This window comes from Ictalurus furcatus, chromosome 13, assembly GCF_023375685.1.
Source record: "Ictalurus furcatus strain D&B chromosome 13, Billie_1.0, whole genome shotgun sequence".
Lineage (NCBI taxonomy): Eukaryota > Metazoa > Chordata > Actinopteri > Siluriformes > Ictaluridae > Ictalurus > Ictalurus furcatus.
In genome coordinates this window covers 25,004,296-25,017,396 of record NC_071267.1, presented here as the reverse complement: position 1 = coordinate 25,017,396, position 13,101 = coordinate 25,004,296, and the positions used below count along the sequence as shown (strand labels likewise).

At 38.6% G+C, this 13,101-nt stretch overlaps 1 protein-coding gene across 2 annotated transcripts in view; it reads left to right on the top strand.

Moving 5' to 3' along the window:
- Nucleotides 1–12,658, top strand: part of map2k6 (mitogen-activated protein kinase kinase 6) — a 37,598-nt gene extending 24,940 nt beyond the window's left edge. For both annotated transcript variants that reach the window (XM_053639464.1, XM_053639463.1), the window contains exons 7-12: nt 899–950; nt 3,683–3,810; nt 6,313–6,390; nt 10,002–10,141; nt 10,771–10,816; nt 11,048–12,658. In XM_053639464.1, the coding sequence (XP_053495439.1) occupies nt 899–950; nt 3,683–3,810; nt 6,313–6,390; nt 10,002–10,141; nt 10,771–10,816; nt 11,048–11,125 (522 nt within the window). In that variant the 3' untranslated portion in view covers nt 11,126–12,658. The remainder of the gene's footprint in view (nt 1–898; nt 951–3,682; nt 3,811–6,312; nt 6,391–10,001; nt 10,142–10,770; nt 10,817–11,047) is intronic.
- The last annotated feature ends 443 nt before the right edge of the window (nt 12,659–13,101 follow it).

Sequence of the window (13,101 nt, the reverse complement as noted above, 5' to 3'; positions counted from 1 at the left end):
TTACATAACTTAATGTATCAGTAAGTGAGAATAAAAACAGCTTGTCTGGAGCGCTCGGATGACAGAACAGAGACGGCTGTGTTGGGTAACAAGAGAAGACTGTAGCAGAGTAACAGACTGGGAGACAGTTTGGCTGCGTCCCAATTCGCTGTTACTGATTTTTCCCTTTCTGTACAACTAGGGATTAGGGCTGGGCAGTTTGATAATATTATATTAATGTTGTGATAAATGATGTAATGATACATATTTTCCGAGATGTGGCAGGTGTTGTGGTGAGCTTATAAAATAATACAGTTACAAACGTATTGGAGTCATCGGCTATTGGTGATGCATTTCTTCCTGAAATCTAAATTTTGATTGATTTATCCTCATTGTGATTGTTTAATCTTTTAAAGTTTTATTTAACAACTTAAAAAAAAAAAAAAAAAAATATATATATATATATATATATATATATATATATATATATATATATATATATATATATATATTAATCACACACTACCTACAGTGTGTGTGTGTATCTATCTATCTATCTATCTATCTATATATATATATCATGATGTACTGAGCATCATAGTGTCTTCATGTAGTGTGAATTTTTATTTATTCATTTTTTATTTACAATATCCCCCCCCTTGATGTACACCCCTACTATAGATTATGTAGTGTGTATATATAAATTTTTGTTTTTCAGCTAACAGTGGAAATACATGTTTGGCAGAGATGAGGCTGTAGAAATAGGATATTTCCTGCTTTCTTGAGCAAATGACAAATGGACTTCCTCTGTTTCCATTCCTCACCCCTGCACGCAACTGTGTCCATTAGACACAATTACTGACCTCCACAGTCAGGAAATTAACGTATCTGTTGCACTGAATCTTGTTTCCTGTTGCAGATTGTGAAGGCTCTGGAACACCTGCACAGCAAACTGTCAGTGATCCACCGAGGTGAGACACGGCAACAGCTTGCTTTTTTTTTCTTTTTTCTTTCTTCTTTTTTTCCCCCTCACATGAAATCCAGCTCTGAAATTCCGTTAAATGTCTCTAGTTTCCTGCCATGTCCATATTCTCCATCACTGCCACAGCTATTCATAATATCCATTATATAGAGGTATTTTTCTTTTTCTTTTCTTTCTTTTTTTTTTTTTAAAGATTGGTTTTAATGTAATATTCACATGCCTGGGTGAGCTTTGATTTGCTTGGATAAACACTTCTTATTGTTTCTCGTTAAAGGTTTGTATTTTCTCTACAGGTTCGTGCAGGTAAAGTTTTATTAGAGAAAATATAATACAGTATCCTATTGTCCACACCGATGGACGGTCCCTTTACGCCTGTCTGTAGGAAAATGTACAATGCGAAACATTTATTAAAATTCAACACGTGCTGCTGCCTATATAGTGTTTGCCATATCCTTACAAAATTTCTACACAAAGCCCTAAATTCAATTAAATAAAAATGACCTAAGAACACTATTTTTTCTGCTGGGCCTTATTTTTAAAAAAAAAAATAATAATTAATTAATTAAATTTTTTGGAAGCTGGATTTCTTTACTTTTTTTTCGGTGTTGGGATTTAAACTACCTGATTGGTAGTTCAACTTTTTTTTTTCTTTCTTTCAAATGTGTTTTATATCCATACATGATGTTGATGATGGGGGGGAAAAAAAATACATAATATTCATGAAAAATATTTAAGAAAAATCTAGCTTCCCAAAAAAAAAAAACCTACTTAAAAATAAAAATCCCAGCAGAACAATAAGATTCTTTTATTATTTCATTTAGGATTTTGTGTAGAAATTTTGTTTTTATAGAGAATCTACGAGAGACACCAGACCCAACAATACAGATGAGCTGAAGCCACTATCAGAGCAACCTGGGCTTCCAGAACACCTCAGCAGTCCCGCAGGCTGATCGCCTCCATGCCACGCCGCACTGATGCAGTAATTCATGCAAAAGGATTAAAGCCACGACCGAGTATTGAATGCATAAATGAACATACTGTTCAGAAGGTCAACATTTCTGTATTATAAATCCTTTATTCTAATATTTTGAGATACTGGATTTCCATGAGCTGTAAGCCGTAATCATCGAGATTAAAACAAAAAAAGCCTTGAAATATTTCACTTTGTGTAATGAATCTAGAATATATGAAAGCTCCACTTTTTAAATTAAATTACAGAAAAAAAGTGACCTTTTCCACGATATTACAATTTTTTTGACGTGTGTGTGAGAGTGGGTGAGAGTGAGTGTATACAGAGTTTTACAGTAATCAGGGAAGCGGTCTCTTCCCCCGAAACTCCTGGTTGTTGGAGTAAAACCCCATGTATACACGTACTACAGATTTATGAAAAGGAAAAGTGTTAACACCCACCCCAGACTTTGTCTGCATTGTTCCTCTTCAGGGTTGTCCCAAATCTAAGTACAGTCCACTCCGAAAGTATTGGAACTTAAGGTCAATTCTATTGTGTTCACTATACATTTAGGCTTGAGATCGAAAGCTAAATGAGACGACAGATCAGAATTCCAGCTTTCATTCACATCTAAATGTGTTCAACAACTTGGAACATGGCACATTTAGTTTGAACCCATCCGTTTTTAGTTTCAAGTGATCAAAAATATCAGCACATGTGACTGAGTGTTTCTTGTTGCCCAGGTGTGTGTACTGTTAAAATGATTGTTTAAAGAATGAATCGCTCTGAACGTCTACTCTCGGTTTGAGCCGATGTGTTGATGATAACGATAAACCAACATGCAGACCAGAGAGCTGTCGATGGGAGAAAAGCAAGGCATTTTGAAGCTGAGAAAAAAGGGAAACTATCACAGACTGTATCAATGCAAATACCAAACTAAATTTTATATATATTGTTAAAGTATTACAGGCTGGTCTTTAGATCTGATACATTATGGGTTTAATTGACTAATATTAGTACTAGTAACCCGTAGTTACTAATATATAATTATATATTGTAAGCCATATTGCAGTATTTTAATATTTGGGTCTGTATTATGTAACTCTAAAAAGAGTAAGCAATCTTGTGTCATTTACACCGCAGACACTTTAAAAAAAATATTGTCATGAGTCATTACATACATACTGTGCATCAGGGTCAAAGATGACAGTCCATTGAAGCAACTTGGGTGTTTTATCGTGGCTGTTCTTGACCTGATGATTCCACCCTTCCTATTTCATGTTTGTTTAGTTTTTTTTTCCTAATTAACTTTTTTTTAAGTAGGCCACTTGCAGGTGCAAATCTTCTCTAAAGTCAGTTGTAATAAAATATTTTGAAGCACCATGGCAACTTGGAAACATGTCGAGCTCTGTGACATGTCTTGGGGCAGCTTGGAGTTTGTAGAAACTTGACTAAAGCTTCATTTGTTATGAAAATGCGATTTATGTATTTATTTATTTATTTAATCCTAATTGAATCTTTTTTTTTTTTTAAAGTCCAGGTGGTTCTTGTGACACACAGCACCTGACACGTCATCTCCAAAGAAGGGAACATTGTGTTTGTTTAAAGAAGGACTATTAATGAAGTGTTCAGTCATGTTTGTATAATAATTCTGTTCATTTTACAGTTTATTTTAATGCCACGTTCCTGCATGAATGCCGTTTTCTCTTTATCCGGGTTTTGAGTTTCTCAGTGTGTTTCCCCCTCACTGTTTTTGCGTGTGTGTGTTTTAGACGTGAAACCTTCCAACGTGCTGATAAACATGCAGGGTCAGGTGAAGATGTGTGACTTTGGGATCAGCGGCTACCTGGTCGACTCGGTGGCCAAAACCATGGACGCTGGATGCAAACCCTACATGGCGGTAAGATTGGGGAATTTCCTGTATTGGGGAAGTTTGTGATGTTGAAGTGTTCTACTAGAGATGGATAATATGATCTGATTTGGTAGTTTCTGTTGCCAAATTATGGAAAGTCTTACAGGCATGTTGTTTGGAAGGGTGATTTGAGTACTGTGGTTCCATGTATGATCTGGCAGGTCAGTTGTCATCATGGCTTCCGTGGTTTATTTATTTATTTATTTATTTATTTATATATTTTCCCGAAGTAACTGGGTTTTGTTTTGTGTTTTTTTTTTAATTAATTAAATATATACATATATATTCCATACCAATAATTTGGCTTTTGTCCTCTTTTCCACTTTATTTTGTAAATTTTAGAATTTAAAAATATTTTTTTGTCCTCTTTACTAACATCTCTAATATATTGCTACTTTTTTTAAACAAACCCTGATCAAAACTAAATACCATTATATGCTACATTGTGTCTAATTAAAATACGAAGTATTGTGTTGTAACTTCCTGATTATGTGCAGTGCTGTGAAAAAGTTTTTGCCCCGTCCCGATTCTCTTCTGTTTTTGTGTATATCTCATACTAAACTTTTTCAGAAATGAAAACAAAATCTAAGATAAAACAAAGGCAACCTGAGTAAAAACACAAAATACAGTTTTTAAAAGATAGTTATTTATTGAAGGAAAAAAATTACCCAATACCAACTGGGCCTGTGTGAAAATGTATTTGCTGCTGTAGTTATTAATTCCACAAATCTATGAAACTGCATTCATAATGGGGTTCAGCTGGACTAGACACAACCAGGCCCGATTACTGCAAACCCTGTTCAATCAAATCAACACTTAAATAGAACTTTATCAACAGCATGAAGTTGGTTAAAAGGTCTTACTGAGTAACACACTATGCCACGATTGAAATAAATTCCAGAAATGATGAGGAAGGTGATCAGTCTGGGAAGGGTTACAAAGCTATTTCAAAGGCTCTGGGACTCCCGAGAACCACAGTGAGAGTCATTATCTCCAAATGGAAAAACTCGGCACAGTAGTGAACCTTCCCAGAAGTGGCTGACCTTCCAAAATTCCTCCAAGAGCACAGCGACGACTCATCCATCAATTCACAAAAGAGCCAAGGACAACATCAAAGGACCTACAGGCCTCTCTTGCATCAGTAAAGGTCACTGTTCATGACTCCACTATCAGAAAGACACTGGGGGAAAATGGCTCCATGGAAGAGTGGCGAGGTGAAAACCACTGCTAACCCAGAAGAACATTAAGACTCGTCTGAATTTTTCCAAAACACACCTTGATGATCCTCAAACCTTTTGGGAGAATGTTCTGTGGACTGATGAGTTGAAAGTGGAACTGTTTGGAAGACAGTGGTCCCGTTACATCTGGCATAAACCAAACACCGAATTCCACAAAAAGAACATCATACCTACGGTCGAGCATGGTGGAGGAAATGTGATGGTGTGGGGATGCTTTACTGCTTCAGGGTCTGGGCAACTTGCAGTAATTGAGGGAAACATGAATACTGCTCTCTACCAGAAAATCCTAAAGAAGGATGTCCGGTCTTCAGTCCATAAGTTGAAACTCAAGCGCAACTGGATTATGCAGCAATACAATGATCCAAAGTATAGGAGTAAATCCTAGTCCTAGAAGTAAGTGAAAGACTGATCTCTGGTTATGAGAACCATTTGGTTGTAGTTATTACTGCTACAGGAGGCACAACCAGATTTTTTAATTTAAGGGGCAACTGGTTTTCCACATGGCTCATTTATTTAATTTTTTTTTTTTGCTTCATTTAAAAAAATAAAATCAGTATTGCGTTTACTCAGGTTGAATTTGTTTTATGTTGTATTTCGTTTGAAGATCTAAAACTATTTCGTATGAGAGATACACACAAACAGAAGAAATCAGGTACTTTTTCACAGCACTGTATATTTTTTATCTATTTGACCAGATCTCCATTCAGTGCCCCCGCTTAGTTTCTGCTTGTGTCCGTTTCCATATTTCTGGCCCAGAAATTCGCTCCACCCTCAACTAGAACAGATCTGTTCAGCTCTGGCTCTTTTTTCCCACTAAAAGGCAACTCAGAAGACGGTTGTAATTGTGACCGAGAGGGTGAGGTTGGTTTCGGGGAAGAGGAAAGCTTGTGAATGTTTTCAGTGTTTGCATGACAGGCACCAGAGAGTTCTAAAAATGGCAAACTGCTCCTTTAATGAGTTGACGGTAAAGACTGCCTACATGAAGTAACACTGAATAGAAGCTTCATACAGGAGGGGTGTGTGTGTGTGTGTGTGTGAGAGGGAGAGCTTGACAGCTTTGTGAATGAAAAGGGAAGCTCTTTGTAGTCTGAGGAAGAGATTGTTCATGCTGAAGTGACATCATGTACTTCCTCTAATTTCTCTCTCTCTCTCTCTCTTGCTCTCTGCTTTTGTCTCTCTCTCTCTCTCTGCATCTGTCTCTGTCTTTCTGTCTATCTCTCTATCTCTGCTTCTCTGTTCCCGTGCCTGACAGCCGGAGCGGATAAACCCAGAGACCAATCAGAAGGGCTACAACGTCAAGTCTGATATCTGGAGTTTAGGAATCACCATGGTGGGTCTGAACGTCTATATTTTTCTTTTATTTATTTATTTATTTATTTATCTATCTATTTATTTATTTATTTATTAACTGTACCATTCAGTCTTCATACCTGACAGTTGCACTCATGAACCCCCTCATTTGGTTTAAATCAGTTCTAGAAATCAAACGTTCACCTAAAATCCAGAGGTATCATTTTTCATCAGGTGTGTAGGTCACGTTCTAAAGAGCTTGCAATTGGCATTTATCCCCGGTGCGTGTACACAGTGAACGGTGATGAATCGCACACGTTCTAAATTGTTCTGCTTGTCCACAGCTCCCAAATGACCATATATGGTAAACAACTTCCGTTTTAAAAAAAACAAAACAAAACAAAAAAAACACAGAAGCCTGCTTGTAGCACTGCTTGTTGTAAACATGGAGCATCTCAAAATGTCTAAATAAATACATAAATAAAAATTTACTTTACCGACAACGTTGCATGAAGTAGAGGGATTTTGAATTTAAAGCAAAATGAGAAAATAAATGAATACTATGCACGTATGAAGGCGCTTAAGTTCCCTTCCAGTGTAACTACATCAAAACACAAGAACCCAGTTTATAGGAAATATGGTAGAATTATTTATATTTTAATATATTTAACATCATATGGTGTTGATATTAGTAACATACTGTACAATGCCTTGCAAAAGTATTCACCCCCTGGGCATTTTGTTGCATTACAACCTGGAATTGAAATGGATTTTTATTTGGGTTTAATGTAATGGACATGCACAAAATAGTCCAAATTGGTGAAGTGAAATGGAAAAAAATTACTTGCTTTTAAAAAAAAAAATGATAAAAATTAAAAACAGAAAAGGGGTGCGTGCATATGTATTCACCCCCTTTGCTATGAAGCCCAAGGACAAAGTTGTGGAGAAGTACAGATCCGGATCAGGGTTATAAAAAATAAAAATATCCGAAATTTTGAACATCCCACGGAGCACTATTAAGTCCATTATTAAAAAATGGAAAGAATATGGCACCACAGCAAACCTGTCAAGAGAGGGCCGTCCAACAAAACTCACTGACCAGACAAGGAGGGTGTTAATCAGAGAAGCAACAAAGATAACCCTGAAGGAGCTGCAGAGCTCCATGGCGGAGATTGGAGTACGTGTCCATAGGACCACTTTAAGCCGTACCTTCCATCGAGCAGGGCTTTACGGAAGAGTGGCCAGAAAAAAAGCCATTGCTTAAAGGAAAAAAATAAGCAAACACTTTTTTTTGCTGTTCGCCAAGACGTGTGGGAGACTCCTCAAACATATGGAAGAAAGTGCTCTGGTCAGATGAGATTAAAATTGAGCTTTTTGGCCATCAAGGAAAATGCTATGGCGGGCGTAAACCCAACACCTGTCATCAACCCGAGAACACCATCCTCACGGTGAAGCATGGTGGTGGCAGCATCATGCTGTGGGGATGTTTTTCATCGGCGGAAACCGGTTCGAATTGAAGGGAAATACAGGGAAATTCTTGAGGGGAAACCTGTTTCAATCTTCCAGCGATTTGAGACTGGGACGGAGGTTCACCTTCCAGCAGGACAATGACCCTAAGCATACTGCTAAAGTAACACTTGAGTGGTTTAAGCGGAAGCATTTAAATGTCTTGGAATGCCCTAGTCAAAGCCCAGACCTCAATCCAACTGAGAATCTGTGGTATGATTTAAAGACTGCTGTACACCATCGGAACTCGTCCAACTTGAAGGAGCTGGAGAAGTTTCGCCTTGAAGAATGGGCAAAAATCCCAGCGGCTAAATGTGCCAAGCTTGTACAGATGTACAACAAGAGACTTGCAGCTGTAATTGCTGCAAAAGGTGGCTCTACAAAGTGTTGACTGTGGGGGGGGGCTGAATAGTGATGCACGCTCAAGTTTTCTTTCTTTTCGTGTTTTTTTTTTTGTCTTATTTCTTGTTTAACAATAAAAAAATATTATTCAAAGTGATTTGTGTAAATCAAATTTGGGGGTACAAAACCCCAAAAAAATGCATTTTAATTCCGAGTTGTAAGGCGGCAATATAGGGAAAAATGCCAAGAGGGGTGAATACTTTCGCCAGGCACTGTATAAGATTATACATTAGCACTACTATTATCTTGACTACTACTACATTTAGTACAAAAAAAAAATCTTAAAAAATTAACTGTGCCCTGAGGCACAGTGTGGTTTGCCAGGTTTATTTTTTTTCCTTTTTTTTCTTCGTAGTTGTAAGATGAATGAAGGAGTTCTAATCTGATGATAAACCAGTTTGAGCAGATCCCGTCTTCTTTAATTCTTTAAACTCTGGTTTGATTCCATACCGTATATGTACAGCACAATGGAAAAACTACTCCTGGTGATTTTCTAGTGGAGTTTCTTATTGAAAATATTCTATAATTGTTTTTTTTTTGTTTGGTTTTTTTTTGCCCTCCACTGATATTGGCACCCTTGGTAAATATGAGCAAAAAAGTCTGTGAAAAATTCTTTGTTTAATCTTTTGTTCAAACAAATTCACAAAAATGTTCTGCTCTCATGGATATCAAACAATTGCAAACACAACACAGGTTTATCCAAAAATATATCTTTAAATGGGTGAGCAACAGTTATTGGCATGATTAAAATCCTGCAGATACAGGGCAAGAGCTTCGGTTAATGTTCACATCAAATATCCGAATGAAGAAAACGTTTGACCTCCGTGACTTCAATCGTGGAATGGATGTTGGTGCCAGATGGGCTGGTTTGAGTATTTCAGAAACTGCTGATCTCCTGGGAATTTTACACACAACAGTCTCTAGAGTTTCCTCAGAATGGTGCGAAAAACCAAAAACATCGAGCGAGTGACAGTTCTGTGTGTAGAAACGCCTCATTTATAGGAGAGGTCAGAGGTGAAAAGGTCAGATTGGTTCGAGCTGCTAGGAAGGAAATAGCAACTCATACGATCACTCTTTACAACCGTGGTGAGCAGAAAAGCATCTCAGAATGCACAACACATCAAAGCGTGAGGTGGAAGGGCTACAGCTGCAGAAAACCACATCGGGTTCCACTCCTGTCAGTCAAGAACAGGAATCTGAGGCCATCATGGGCACAGACTCACCCAAATGCAACTGTTTTTGTTCTTTTTTTCTTTCTTCCTTCTGTCTGTAGTTTCTATAGTAACAGGTCATTCACACAGGGACTTGTACGGCAGACACTTCATGTAATTTTTAAACGTGCTGTATACAGTGAGAATTTCTATAAGGAGATGTCCATGTAACATTTAAGGAAGGAGTCTCCAGTTTCAGTCCGAGGTAAAGCTGTAACGTTTTTTAAAGATTTTAAGACTGAAGATTTACGAGAGGCTGGTGAGGGAAACGACTGTTTGTAGCTGCTAGAACCTAAGCGATAACGGGACGTTCACCGAATTTATAATTGTAGGCAAATTGCTGTGGTATAAGAGGAATAAATCTCTAAGGGACAAGCTGTTGCAGGAAAATAATCAACTTTAGGATGGCGACTGTAACCCGCCGTATCGCACCACCCGAGTCGTTGATTATTTTCCTGGAATGCATGACGTGGTGTATGAGCATTGCTGCTGTTGTATAGGTGTTGATAGTCGGTTGTGGCGTTGTGTTCAGATCGAGCTGGCTATCCTGCGTTTCCCATACGACTCCTGGGGGACGCCGTTCCAGCAGCTGAAACAGGTGGTGGAGGAGCCGTCCCCTCAGCTCCCCGCTGACCGCTTCTCCCCCGAGTTCGTGGACTTCACGACACAGTGGTGAGTTTTATGTGCACACACATTAACGTTAACAAAAACGACTTGTACGGGGGATGCGCCACATAATAATAAACCGGTTTTAGTCTTATTTATATAATAAGAACATCTGATTGTTGATCTGGTGAGACTTTTATTTAATGCTTATGGAAGGAGTCTCCAGTTTCGGCACTGTGTTCGAGTAGGTTCTCCAGTATGGGAAAGGGATAGAACACTTCGCGCCATATTGTTATTGGGAAAATAATCAACTTCGGTTATTTTCCTAAAAGAGCACAACAATCCCCAAGTGTTTTATACCTTCTTTAACAAACCTTAAGTAATGTTAAAGTAAATAAGACTTTTTAAAAATGTATTTATTTATTGATATTTGTGACCCAGTGACCTGCATTCTTAACATCATTAACAGGATTTCTAGCACTTTAGTATACCGATTAGTTCTTCGTATTTAGTTCGTCATTCACAAACAATTAATGTTTTGCGTAAATATGTTTTGACGTCCGGTCACCTTCGCCTTTTGTCATAAAAGAAATTAGACTGTTATTCTAACGAATAGCTGTAGACTGCATTGCACGCACAAGGAAATGACGGCATTTTTAAATTTAGTTTTGTTTCTTCCTTTTTGTCTGCTTTAGCTTAAAGAAGAATTCCAAAGAGCGGCCAAACTACACAGAACTCATGGTGAGTTTTCACACCTGCACCTTCTCTTTTTGCCTGCGCTTTCTTACCATGACCACTAGATGTCAGCCTCATGTCATTTAACCGAGGTCAGTTCATCAGCGTCAGACGCCGCGATGAACGGTACACTGGTCAAAAAAAAAAAAAAACAAACGAGAGAAAAATGTACATCTCCTCCACTTTTCCATTATCGTTTACTAATTCTTTCTTTCTCTATTCACTTTCTCTGTGCAGCAACACCCCTTTTTCACCTACCACGACTCCAAAGAGACGGACGTGGCCAGCTTCGTCAAGGTCATCCTGGGCGACTGAGTGCCTCTTTTCTCAGTGAAGGCGGGGCAAAGCGGGACTAATTCTACAGAAAAAAATAAAGAAGAAAAAAAAACCTAAATCCAACCACCCAATTGCAAGACTGACACCTGTAAGCCACGCCCACCTCAGGCAGCAGTGCAGGGGGCTCATAAGAGAGAGGCTAAGGGAGGGGGCGGAGACTGAATCTAAGGGGGCGGGAGATTTCCTAGGAACACAGATGATGGGCAGGGAACAGGGTTCTGTGTGTGTGTGTGCGTGCGTGTGTGCGCTCGTTTAATTAGCACGTGTTAATTAAAGGAGGGTGTTAAAAAGTCTCGATCTAATTATTTTTCTCCCATACAAAACCATTTAAGATGCCAGTTTACTTTACAGCATTATAACATGAACACACGAATAAAGAGGCGCGATTATTGAGAGATTTATATGTTCTATAAATGTGTGCTATTAAAAGGTGCGATAAATATATTGTGGGATTCAAATCACGGTTGTTTGTGACGCAAAAATTGCTTCGTGCTTCGGAAAAGTCCAGCCTTTTAAGAGCTGATCTCAGGTCAGTTTTTAAACGTGCCGTGAATATGCAAGGTCAATAGTTAATCGCTCAGAACTGATCCGGCGGGGAATCGTGCATTGTTTTAAGTAAGTATCGTGTTATTGTCTTGGGTTGCGGTGGGGGGGGGGGATCTCCTTATTAATCCTAATCCGGTCACTCGATCCTACATATTTGCACTCTCCCAGCTCCTAACACACCTGCACCATGTGATCTGCATTCTCGATGAATTGAATCAGGAACTGGGACGGAGCAAAAATGTGACGTGGGGGGGGGAGGGCTGTCTTAAATTAATCTGGCTCACTGAGAAATCCAGCAGGACCCTTCATGAAGCGTGTTTGTATGTGTGTGAGTGTGTTTGCTTGTATGTGTGTATCTGTATTAAGGTTATCTGGGGAATTGGTATCTTTTTTTGGTCTGTTGCTTCATCTAGTCCTCTGTTCTGAGCCAATCAAGAGAGTTCTCGCTCTGTGTTCAACTGCAATTCAACTGGAAATTATTACTGTTATTGCCATGATGATGATCATGATTATTATTATTATTATTATTATTATTATTATTATTATTATTACGATATCCCCACATTATGAGAACATGCGTATTAACCTGTCTTGAGGTGTTTTGCAGTTTCTGTATTTATTGTAACTGCTGTTTTTTTTTTTTTTTTTTTTTTTCTTCTCTCTCATTGAAAACTTGACATTTTTGTTTCTTTTTAATTTTAAGGTGTGTGCGAATGTAGCTTTTGTGAGTGTGTGGGAGAGAGAGAGCGAGAGAGAGAGAGAGATAGAGAGAGAGAGTGTGAGCGTGTGTGTGCGTGCGTGTGTGAGAGAGAGAGAGTGTCTGTGTGAATATTGTATTACAGTTTGGACACACGTAGCTGACACTTCTCTGAAAGTCTCACCGTGACTCAGAAGCCTGATTTGTGCCTCTTTATAGAAAAAAAAAAAAGATCTACAGTACATTAAACAGAAAAATGACAAAAAACCCATTCTGCTTTGTGTGATGCATGCTTTGCTACAGGATTTCGATGGACGTCTAAGGAATCCTTTTAGTGTTTGGGTTAATCATAAACGCTTTGCGTTTTCCGATGAATCTTTTTTATTTGATCACTCGGAACAAAAGTGAACAGTTAGCAAGCATCCATTTAAATCAAACTCTGTTGTGCGTCCCCCGTCGGTCTGATTCACATGTCCAGGTGAGAACGTGGCGTCTGATCGAGGTGGTCTCGGTTCGCTTCCAAGTGACCTCTAGTGCGGTTTGATTGCACTGAGAAAGTGAGTCGACTCTCAGTTGACTCACTCGCAGGAAGCGAATCAAACATGCCTTGTATTTTGGGTTGGAGCTCATTCCCCCCCACCACCACCACCTCCGTAGATGTAAGCTGCTCGACTGAGCTGTAATGCTACAGAAATGCCATGTGTTCTGGATA